A 12,353-nucleotide genomic window follows, 5' to 3' on the forward strand; every position below is an offset into this window, starting at 1 on the left:
TTTTGACTGTCATTACAGAAGGCAGATTTTTGTATGTGTATTGAAATTGTTCTTTTAATTTTCCAAACATGAACCAGACATTACTAATACTATGTGTTAAAATTGAAGATGCATGGATGAAGTGCATAGGGTTTGGCTTTGTAACCCACTACTAGCTAACTATAACATTAATTGTTTAATTCCTTTTTACCTTGAAATGTCCTTGTTTTTGAAAGAAAAGCAAAAAACAAATCCTTTATCCACGGCCGCTTTTTTAAATGGAATATCTACATAGGCGTACAGAAGCCCATTATCAGCAACCATCACTCCTGTGTTCTAAGGGCACGTTGTGATAGCTTATCCAAGTTTATCATTTTAAAAAGCTAATTGATCATTAGAAAACCCTTTTGCAATTATGTTAGTATAGCTGAAAACGGGCCTCCTTTAGACTAGTTGATTATCTGGAGCATCAGCATTTGTGGGTTTGATTACAGGCTCAAAATGTCCAGAAACAAAGCACTTTCTTCTTAAACTCGTCAGTCTATTCTTGTTCTGAGAAATTAAGGCTATTCCATGTGAGAAATTGCCAAGAAACTGAAGATCTTGTACAACGCTGTGTACTGCTCCCTTCACAGAACAATGCAAATGGGCTCTAACCAGAATAGAAAGAGGAGTGGGAGGCCCTGGTGCACAACTGAGAAAGAGGACAAGTACATTAGTGTCTAGTTTGAGAAGTCCTCAACTGGCAGCTTCATTAAATAGTACCCGTAAAACCCCATTCTCAATGTCAACAGTGAAGAGATGACTCCGGGATGCTGGCCTTCTAGGCAGAGTTGCAAAGAAAAATACATATCTCAGACTGGACAATAAAAGATTGGCAAAAGAACACAGACACTGGTCAAAGAAACTCTGCCTAGAAGGCCAGCATCCCGGAGTGTATATACAATTGAAGTCGGAAGTTGAATGGAGTCATTAAAACTTGTTTTTCAACCATTCCGCAAAGTTCTTGTTAACAAACTATAGTTTTGGTAAGTCGGTTAGGACATCTACTTTGTGCATCACACAAGTAATTTTTCCAACAATTGTTTACAAAATGATTATTTCACCGTATCACAATTCCAGTGGGTCAGAAGTTTACATACAATAATTTGACTGTGCCTTTTAAACAGCTTGGAAAACTCCAGAAAATGATGTCATGGCTTTAGAAGCTTCTGATAGGCTAATTGACATCATTTGAGTCAATTGGAGGTGTATTTGTGGCTGTATTTCAAGGCCAACCTTCAAACTCAGTGCCTCTTTGCTTGACATCATGGGAAAATCAAAGAAATCATCCAAGACCTCTACAAGTCTGATTCAAAAAATAGTAGACGTCTACAAGTCTGATTCATCCTTGGGAGCAATTTCCAAACGCCTGAAGGTACCACGATCATCTGTACAAAAAATAGTACGCAAGTATAAACACCATGGGACCATGCAGCCGTCATACCACTCAGGAAGGAGACTCGTTCTGTCTCCTAGAGATTAACATACTTTGGTGCGAAAAGTGCAAATCAATCCCAAAACAACAGCAAAGGACCTTGTGAAGATGCTGGAGGAAACGGGTGCAAAAGTATCTATATCCACAGTAAAACGAGACCAATATCGACAACCTGAAAGGCCGTTCAGCAAGGAAGAAGCCACTGCTCCAAAACCGCCATAAAAAAGCCAGACTACGGATTGCAACTGCACATTGGGACAGATAACATAATTTTTTGAGAAATATCCTCTGGTCTGATGAAACAGAAATATAACTGTTTGCCCATAATGACCATTGTTATGTTTGGAGGAAAAAGGGGGAGGCTTGCAAGCCGAAGAACAGCATCCCAACCGTGAAGCATGGGGGTGACAGCACCATGTTGGGCGGGGGGGGGGGGGGTGCTCTGCTGCAGGAGGGACTGGTGCACTTCACAAAATAGATGGTATCATGAGGTAAGAAAATTATGTGGATATATTGAAGCAACATCTCAAGTCATCAGTCCAAGTTAAAGCTTGGTCACAAGTGGGTCTTCCTAATGAACAATGACCCCAAGTATACTTCCAAAGTTGTGGCAAAATGGCTTAAAGACAACGAGGTCAAGGTATTGGAGTGGCCATCATAAAGCCCTGAACTGAAAAAGCATGTGCGATCAAGGAGGCCTACAAACCTGACTCAGTTACACCAGCTCTGTCAGGAGGAATGAACCAAAATTCACCCAACTTATTGTGGGAAGCTTGTGGAAGGCTACCTGAAACGTTTGACCCAAGTTGAACTACTGTATTTAAAGGCAATGTTACCAAATACTAATTGAGTGTATGAAAACTTCTGACCCACTGGGAATGTGATGAAAGAAATAAAAGCTGCAATAAATAATTTGCTCTACTATTATTCTGACATTTCACATTCTTAAAATAAAGTTGGGATCCTAACTGAACAAAGATAAGGAATTTTTAAATGTCAGGAATTGTGAAAAACTGAGTATAAATTTATTTGGCTGAGGTGTATGTGAACTTCCGACTTCAGCAGGATATAGTCTTAAGTCTGGACACACCTACTCATTCAAGGGTTTTCTTTATCTTTACTATTTTCTACATTGTAACACATGGAATCATGTAGTATCCAACCACCAATTTAAAAAATATATATTTTATATTATTCAAAGTAGCCACCGTTTGCCTTGACAGCTTTGCACACTCTTGGCATTTTCTCAAACAGATTCATCTGGAATGCTTTTCCAACCTTTTTGAAGGAGTTCCCACATATGCAGTGCACTTGTTGGCTGCTTTTCCTTCACTCTGCGGTCCAACTCATCCCAAACCATCTCAATTGGGTTGACGTTGGGTGATCGTGGAGGCTAGGTCATCTGATGCAGCACTCCATCACTTACCCTCTTGGTCAAATAGCCCTTACACAGCTTGGAGGTGTGTTTGCGGTCATTGTCCTGTTGAAAAACAAATAATCCCACTAAGTGCAAACCAGATGGGATTGGTATCGCAGCAGAATGCTGTGGTAGCCATGCTTATTAAGTGTGCCTTGAATTCTAAATAAATTACAGACTCTCACCAGCACAGCACCATCACACCTCCTCCTCCATGCTTAATGTTGGGAACCACACATGCGGAGATCAATCGTTCACCTACTCTGCGTCTCACAAAGACACAGCGGTTTGAACCAAAAATATACAATTTGGATTCATCAGAGCAAAGGACAGATTTCCACAAGTTTAATGTCAATTGTTCGTGTTCCTTGACCCAAGCAAGTCTCATATTTTTATTGGTGTCCTTTAGTACTGGTTTCTTTGCGGCAATTCAACCATGAAGGCTAGATTCACACAGTCTCCTTTGAACAGTTGATCTTGAGATATTCACATTTTATTTACATTTACATTTAAGTCATTTAGCAGACGCTCTTATCCAGAGCGACTTACAAATTGGTGCATTCACCTTATGACATCCAGTGGAACAGCCACTTTACAATAGTGCATCTAAATATTTTAAGGGGGGGGTGAGAAGGATTACTTTATCCTATCCTAGGTATTCCTTAAAGAGGTGGGGTTTCAGGTGTCTCCGGAAGGTGGTGATTGACTCCGCTGTCCTGGCGTCGTGAGGGAGTTTGTTCCACCATTGGGGAGCCAGAGCAGCGAACAGTTTTGACTGGGCTGAGCGGGAACTGTACTTCCTCAGTGGTAGGGAGGCGAGCAGGCCAGAGGTGGATGAACGCAGTGCCCTTATTTGGGTGTGGGCCTGATCAGAGCCTGGAGGTACTGAGGTGCCGTTCCCCTCACAGCTCCGTAGGCAAGCACCATGGTCTTGTAGCGGATGCGAGCTTCAACTGGAAGCCAGTGGAGAGAGCGGAGGAGCGGGGTGACGTGAGAGAACTTGGGAAGGTTGAACACTAGACGGGCTGCGGCGTTCTGGATGAGTTGTAGGGGTTTAATGGCACACGCAGGGAGCCCAGCCAACAGCGAGTTGCAGTAATCCAGACAGGAGATGACAAGTGCCTGGATTAGGACCTGCGCCGCTTCCTGTGTGAGGCAGGGTCGTACTCTGCGGATGTTGTAGAGCATGAACCTACAGGAACGGGCCACCGCCTTGATGTTAGTTGAGAACGACAGGCTGTTGTCCAGGATCACGCCAAGGTTCTTAGCGCTCTGGGAGGAGGACACAATGGAGTTGTCAACCGTGATGGCGAGATCATGGAACGGGCAGTCCTTCCCCGGGAGGAAGAGCAGCTCCGTCTTGCCGAAGTTCAGCTTGAGGTGGTGATCCGTCATCCACACTGATATGTCTGCCAGACATGCAGAGATGTGATTCGCCACCTGGTCATCAGAAGGGGGAAAGGAGAAGATTAATTGTGTGTCGTCTGCATAGCAATGATAGGAGAGACCATGTGAGGTTATGACAGAGCCAAGTGACTTGGTGTATAGCGAGAATAGGAGAGGGCCTAGAACAGAGCCCTGGGGGACACCAGTGGTGAGAGCGCGTGGTGAGGAGACAGATTCTCGCCACGCCACCTGGTAGGAGCGACCTGTCAGGTAGGACGCAATCCAAGCGTGGGCCGCGCCGGAGATGCCCAACTCGGAGAGGGTGGAGAGGAGGATCTGATGGTTCACAGTATCGAAGGCAGCTGATAGGTCTAGAAGGATGAGAGCAGAGGAGAGAGAGTTAGCTTTAGCGGTGCGGAGCGCCTCCGTGATACAGAGAAGAGCAGTCTCAGTTGAATGACTAGTCTTGAAACCTGACTGATTTGGATCAAGAAGGTCATTCTGAGAGAGATAGCGGGAGAGCTGACCAAGGACGGCACGTTCAAGAGTTTTGGAGAGAAAAGAAAGAAGGGATACTGGTCTGTAGTTGTTGACATCAGAGGGATCGAGTGTAGGTTTTTTCAGAAGGGGTGCAACTCTCGCTCTCTTGAAGACGGAAGGGACGTAGCCAGCGGTCAGGGATAAGTTGATGAGCGAGGTGAGGTAAGGGAGAAGGTCTCCGGAAATGGTCTGGAGAAGAGAGGAGGGGATAGGGTCGAGCGGGCAGGTTGTTGGGCGGCCGGCCGTCACAAGACGCGAGATTTCATCTGGAGAGAGAGGGGAGAAAGAGGTCAGAGCACAGGGTAGGGCAGTGTGAGCAGAACCAGCGGTGTCGTTTGACTTAGCAAACGAGGATCGGATGTCGTCGACCTTCTTTTCAAAATGGTTGACGAAGTCATCTGCAGAGAGGGAGGAGGGGGAGGGGGAGGAGGATTCAGGAGGGAGGAGAAGGTGGCAAAGAGATTCCTAGGGTTAGAGGCAGATGCTTGGAATTTAGAGTGGTAGAAAGTGGCTTTAGCAGCAGAGACAGAGGAGGAAAATGTAGAGAGGAGGGAGTGAAAGGATGCCAGGTCCGCAGGGAGGCGAGTTTTCCTCCATTTCCGCTCGGCTGCCCGGAGCCCTGTTCTGTGAGCTCGCAATGAGTCGTCAAGCCATGGAGCGGGAGGGGAGGACCGAGCCGGCCTGGAAGATAGGGGACATAGAGAGTCAAAGGATGCAGAAAGGGAGGAGAGGAGGGTTGAGGAGGCAGAATCAGGAGATAGGTTGGAGAAGGTTTGAGCAGAGGGAAGAGATGATAGGATGGAAGAGGACAGAGTAGCGGGGGAGAGAGAGCGAAGGTTGGGACGGCGCGATACCATCCGAGTAGGGGCAGTGTGGGAAGTGTTGGATGAGAGCGAGAGGGAAAAGGATACAAGGTAGTGGTCGGAGACTTGGAGGGGAGTTGCAATGAGGTTAGTGGAAAAACAGCATCTAGTAAAGATGAGGTCGAGCTTATTGCCTGCCTTGTGAATAGGGGGGGAAGGTGAGAGGGTGAGGTCAAAAGAGGAGAGGAGTGTAAAGAAGGAGGCAGAGAGGAATGAGTCAAAGGTAGACGTGGGGAGGTTAAAGTCGCCCAGAACTGTGAGAGGTGAGCCGTCCTCAGGAAAGGAGCTTATCAAGGCATCAAGCTCATTGATGAACTCTCCGAGGGGACCTGGAGGGCGATAAATGATAAGGATGTTAAGCTTGAAAGGGCTGGTAACTGTGACAGCATGAAATTCAAAGGAGGCGATAGACAGATGGGTAAGGGGAGAAAGAGAGAATGACCACTTGGGAGAGATAAGGATCCCGATGCCACCACCCCGCTGACCAGAAGCTCTCGGGGTGTGCGAGAACACTTGGGTCGGACGAAGAGAGAGCAGTAGGAGTAGCAGTGTTGTCTGTGGTGATCCATGTTTCCGTCAGTGCCAAGAAGTCGAGGGACTGGAGGGAGGCATAGGCTGAGATGAACTCTGCCTTGTTGGCTGCAGATCGGCAGTTCCAGAGGCTACCGGAGACCTGGAACTCCACGTGGGTCGTGCGCGCTGGGACCACCAGATTAGGGTGGCAGCGGCCACGCGGTGTGGAGCGTTTGTATGGTCTGTGCAGAGAGGAGAGAACAGGGATAGACAGACACATAGTTGACAGGCTACAGAAGAGGCTACGCTAATGCAAGGAGATTGGAATGACAAGTGGACTACACGTCTCGAATGTTCAGAAAGTTAAGCTTACGTAGCAAGAATCTTATTGACTAAAATGATTCAAATGATACAGTACTGCTGAAGTAGGCTAGCTGGCAGTGGCTGCGTTGTTGACTTTGTAGGCTAGCTGGCAGTGGTTGCGTTGTTGACACTACACTAATCAAGTCGTTCCGTTGAGTGTAATAGTTTCTACAGTGCTGCTATTCGGGGGCTAGCTGGCTAGCTAGCAGTGTTGATTATGTTACGTTGCGTTAAAAGAACGACAATAGCTGGCTAGCTAACCTAGAAAATCGCTCTAGACTACACAATTATCTTTGATACACAGACGGCTATGTAGCTAGCTATGTAGCTAGCTACGATCAAACAAATCAAACCGTTGTGCTGTAATGAAATGAAATGAAAATGTGATACTACCTGTGGAGCGAAGCGGAATGCGACCGGGTTGTTGAGTGAGGAAGTTCTATTCAGTAGACGTTGGCTAGCTGTTGGCTAGCTAGCAGTGTCTCCTATGTTAAGGACGACAAATAGCTGGCTAGCTAACCTCGGTAAATTAAGATAATCACTCTAAGACTACACGCTCTAAACTACACAATTATCTTGGATACGAAGACAGCAAAGACAACTATGTAGCTAGCTAACACTACACTAATCAAGTCGTTCAGTTGAGTGTAATAGTTTCTACAATGCTGCTATTCGGTAGACGGTGGACGTATGCTAGCTGGCTAGCTGCTGGGCAGATAGCAGTGTAGACTACGTTAGGACGACGAAATACGAAGTTGCAATAGAAGTGCTGACTGTTTCACTTTGTTGTCCTCTTTCTTTTCCTTTTTCTTCTGTCCTTCTTTTGTCCTTATTTTGTCTTCCTTTCTTCTGTTAACTAGATATTTTTTGTTGTTATTCTTTGTAAGCTAGCTAGCTTCTTCCAGGAGAGTCCCTAGCAACTGCTTAGCAACAAGTAAACAATTCTGCTAGCAATTCAGCTAGTTAAGATAACTGTACAATTTTATGAAAAATAGTTAATTTTAATTTTATCTTGAGATGTGTCTGTTGAACTATGTGAAGCATTTATTTGGGCTGCAATTTCTGAGGCTGGTAATACTAATGAATTTATCCTCTGGATAAACTAACTCTGGATCTTCCTTTCCTGTGGTAGGCCTCATGAGAGCCACTTTCATCATAGCGCTTGATGGTTTTTGCAACTGCACTTGAAGAAACGTAAAGTTTTTGAAATTTTCCGCATTGACTGACCTTCATGTCTTACAATAATGATGGACTGTCATTTCTCTTTGCTTATTTTAGCTGTTCTTGCCACAATATGGACTTGGTATTTTACTAAATAGGGCAATCTTCTGTATACCACCCCTTGTCACAGCACAACTGATTGGCTCACACGCATTAAGAAGGAAAGAAATTCCACAAATGAACTTTTAACAAGGCACACCTGTTAAGTCATGTGACTACGTCATGAAGCTGGTTGAAATAATGCCAGGAGTGTGCAAAGCTGTCATCAAGGCAAAGAGTGGCTGATTTGAAGAATCTCAAATATAAAAAATATATTGATTTTGTTTAACACTTTTTTGGTTAATACAGGATTCCATGTGTGTTATTTCATAGTTTTGAAGTCTTTACTATTATTCTTCAATGTAGAAAATAGTAAAAATAAAGAAAAACACTAGAATGAGTAGGTGTGTCCAAACTTTTGACTGGTACTGTATATATAGCCTTAGCCATATAGATCATCTTTTTCCATTTTAATGTCAAATTTGACTTCTGCTATTAGGTTTTGCGTCAGCATTTCTCTAGCAGAGTTTTAATGGAAAGGAATGGACTAGCAACAACATCCACAAACCAATCATGTCAATGGTGGACACCCCCCGGCCCCCACTCTTACTGTAATAAGTTAAAAGTGCTTATGCTGATAATAGAAAAAGGCAAAATAATGACAGGGAAGTGTAGGCTATTGATGTTGGTGTCTTTCAAATAGCACTTCATTGTCCTGCCCTCTAACTCTCTTACTCCACCTTCCTCCGGTCCGCTTGGCAGTCTCTACGTTTCCTAGTCCCACAGACAAAGATGGGAAGTAGCAAAAGCCAACATTTTGGCTGTAATATGAAGCTGGGGCATCGCAGTGTTTTAAGTTTAATCTGCTGTTTGATTCCACTTACAAGTACTGTGGGTGTGTCTGAAATGGTACCCTATTCCCCATGTAGCCTAGTGTACCACTTTTGACCAGAACCTATGAGAATAGCCCTATGAAGCTCAAGTCAAAAGTAGTGCACTAAAGTATACAGGGTGCCATTTTGGAAGCACTCTGTGTTTTCCCTCCTGTAGAGGGAGGGGCCTTTTCAGCCCACAGTGGAAGCTGGTCAAACAAATAACTCTTAAAACAAATAACTTTTTTCTTCGCCTCAGAATCAGGGATTCACAAACCCTCACTTTTTGAATAATGTTTTAATTTCTTTACGATTGAAAAAAAATGTGTTGTATTGTCTGCTGTCCAAAGCATTACTGTTATTCTGTGGTGGAAATTAAAAATAACTTATGTTGAGTCATTTAACCATAACACAATAAAAACAACACAAAGATAAAATTTAGAAATAAATATAAAATAGATAGTACAATAAACTTTTCTACTAAAACCATCCTTCCTAGTCCTTCCATAAAGGCACTTCAAAGTACTTTACACATCTTTTCACAAACCCTGATTCCTATGAAGGTGACGAGAAGTAAATTTATTGGAAATTTGTGTGTGGGTTAACATGAGTCACACGAGACTAGGGTAAATGTACCGAGAGTGGAGGGACACCACTGTGCCTGTTTAGTTCAGGAAACACGTTGGCTTATCAAGCACCGACATACTGCTTGGCCACAGGTTGGGGGTTGGAAGGTGGTTTCCTGCTATTCTTCTGCCGAGTTGGGTTCCCATGAGTGGAAATGCTTGGTTCACAGCATTAGAGTCCAGCAAAGCAGGCTACTGGTCCCACTTCACATTGCACTTGCTCTATCTGATATCTTACTGAATAATATGCTATCTGCCGCATGTATAATTTAATCTGCTGAAGCTATGCATACCATCCACGGGCTTTGCAGGGTCTGCATCGGACGGAATCTGCCTCAGGTTTGTCATACTACTTTCTTCAGGTCTGACACAGTTGGGGGGGGGGGGGTAGAAAAGGACTGGGGAACAGATTATTGTGATTGTGTGCACTGGGAGACTAATACATGTAATATATCAGCAGTGTTGTATTAGCAGTGCTCTCATTCGATAGGTGCAGGGGGACATTGACCCTAGACACTGATCTTGGCATTTTCCCCACTAATGGTTAGGATTGGGGGGGAAGGTGATCCGAGATCTGTACCTATAGGGGATTGTATTGGTAGCTTCAAGTTAGTTTCAGACATGTCAATATTCTGGATGGTACTGTAGTTTGCATGTTCAACCGGTTGAGCAAAGACTTGCTGGAGGAATGCTGTTCATACTTGAAGCTTCGGGGATTTCATCTGAGCTGCACAGTTGAGTTCCTATGTACACCTTAGCCAAATACATTTCTACTCAGTTTTTCACAATTCCTGACATTTAATCCAATAAACAATTCCCTGTCTTAGGTCAGTTAGGATCACCACTTTATTTTAAGAATGTGAAATGTCAGAATAATAGTAGAGAGAATGATTTATTTCAGCTTTTATTTCTTTCATCACATTCCCAGTGGGTCAGAAGTTTACATACACTCAATTAGTATTTGGTAGCATGCCTTTTATTTTTTTTAAAACTTGGGTCAAATGTTTCAGGTAGCCTTACCCAAGCTTCCCACAATGAGTTGGGTGAATTTTGGCTCATTCCTCCTGACAGAGCTGGTGTAACTGAGTCCGGTTTGTAGGCCGCCTTGTTCGCACACGCTTTTTCAGTTCTGCCCACACATTTTTTATAGGATTGAGGTCAGGGCTTTTTGACGGCCACTCCAATACCTTGACTTTGTTGTTATTAAGCCATTTTCCACAACTTTGGAAGTATGCTTGTGGTCATTGTCCGTTTGGAAGACCCATTTGCGACCAAGCTTTAACTTCCTGACTGATGACTTGAGATGTTGCTTCAATATATGCACATAATTTTCCTACCTCATGATGCCATATATTTTGTGAATTGCACCAGACCCTCCTGCAGCAATACATTCCCTCCCCCAACATGATGCTGTCACCCCCGTGATTCACGGTTGGGATGGTGTTCTTCAGCTTGCAAGTCTCCACTTCGTTCCTTCAAACATTACTCTGGTCATTATAGCCAAACAGTTCTATTTCTGTTTCATCAGACCAGAGAACATTTCTCCAAAAAGTACGATCTTTGCCCATGTGCAGTTGCAAACCGTAGTCTGGCTTTTTTTATGGCGGTTTTGGAGCAGTGGCTTCTTCCTTGCTGAGTGACCTTTCAGGTTATGTTCGATATTGGACTCGTTTTACTGTGCACCTGTTTCCTCCAGCATCTTCACAAGGTCATTTGCTGTTGTTCTGGGATTGATTTGCACATTTCACACAAAAGTACGTTAATCTCTTAGGAGACAGAACGTGTCTCCTTCCTGAGTGGTATGAAGGCTGCGTGGTCCTATGATGTTTATAATTGTGTAATATTGTATGTACAGATGAACGTGGTACCTTCAGGCATTTGGAAATTGCTTCCAAGGATGAACCAGACTTCTGGAGGTCTACTTTTATTCTGAGATCTTGGCTGATTTCTTTTGATTTTCCCATGATGTCAAGCAAAGAGGCACTGAGTTTGAATGTAGGCCTTGAAATACATCCACAAGAACACCTCCAATTGACTCAAATAATGTCAATTAGCCTATCAGAAGCTTCATGACATAATTTTCTGGAATTTTCCAAGCTGTTTAAAGGCACAGTCAACTTAGTGTATGTAGCTCAGTTGGTAGAGCATGGCGCTTGTAACGCCAGGGTAGTGGGTTCGATCCCCGGGACCACCCATACGTAGAATGTATGCACACATGACTGTAAGTTGCTTTGGATAAAAGCGTCTGCTAAATGGCATATATTATTATTATTATTATAAACTTCTGACTCACTGGAATTGTGATACAGTGAATTATAAGTGAAATAATCTGTCTGTAAACAATTGTTATAAAAATGACTTGTGTCATGCACAAAGTAAATGTCCTAACTGACTTGCCAAAACTATAGTTTGTTAAAAATAATTTTTTGGAGTTGTTGTAAAAGGAGTTTTAATGACTCCAACCTAAGTGTATGTAAACTTCCGACTTCAACTGTAGATCTAAGTTGGCTAAACTTGAAATACATAGCTTAGCTAGCTACTCACTAGCACGTGAGCTTGAGAGATTGTTTATGAGAACTGTGCTAATTCTCTATAATGCCTTCTACATGTACATTATTAGTGAATGTGCATGGTTCTGGTTAAATTTGTAACAAAAAGGGCATTTTCATAGACCGACTTGAAAGCCAGATCAGTGATTATTGCAAAAAGTGCAATTATTTTGATAAAATAATATAATTATTTGTGGGTCTTATGGTTGTGGATAGGCTAACGGGTAGTCTACAGAATATAGCCTTTTGGAATATAATCAAATATGGGGCCTATTGCAACCATCGATGATTATCGCACTAGATTATCGCCAGATTATGACTCGCCAGCTGACGTCTCGTCTAACCGTGCTGAACTCCCCTGCACAGCTGATCTCAATTGCAACCATTATAGGTCAACCTTAAATATATCTGTATTTTTTATTTATTTGACCTTTTATTTAACTAGGCAAGTCAGTTAAGAACAAATTCTTATGTTCAATGACGGCCTAGGAACAGTGGGTTAACTGCC

General features: G+C 43.4%; 1 protein-coding gene across 5 annotated transcripts in view; it reads left to right on the top strand.

Moving 5' to 3' along the window:
* Window positions 1-12,353, top strand: part of LOC124034002 (regulator of G-protein signaling 3-like) — an 81,307-nt gene that overhangs the window by 15,239 nt on the left and 53,715 nt on the right. Inside the window, exon 1 of one of the 5 annotated variants that reach the window (XM_046346608.1) lies at window positions 9,482-9,635. The exons of the other annotated variants lie outside the window; for them this stretch is intronic. Coding sequence (XP_046202564.1) covers window positions 9,582-9,635 — 54 coding nt within the window. The 5' untranslated portion in view covers window positions 9,482-9,581. Of the gene's footprint in view, window positions 1-9,481; window positions 9,636-12,353 lie in introns of those variants that run through there. 5 annotated transcript variants of the gene reach the window in all.

This window comes from Oncorhynchus gorbuscha, linkage group LG04 (assembly GCF_021184085.1).
Source record: "Oncorhynchus gorbuscha isolate QuinsamMale2020 ecotype Even-year linkage group LG04, OgorEven_v1.0, whole genome shotgun sequence".
NCBI classification, from domain to species: domain Eukaryota; kingdom Metazoa; phylum Chordata; class Actinopteri; order Salmoniformes; family Salmonidae; genus Oncorhynchus; species Oncorhynchus gorbuscha.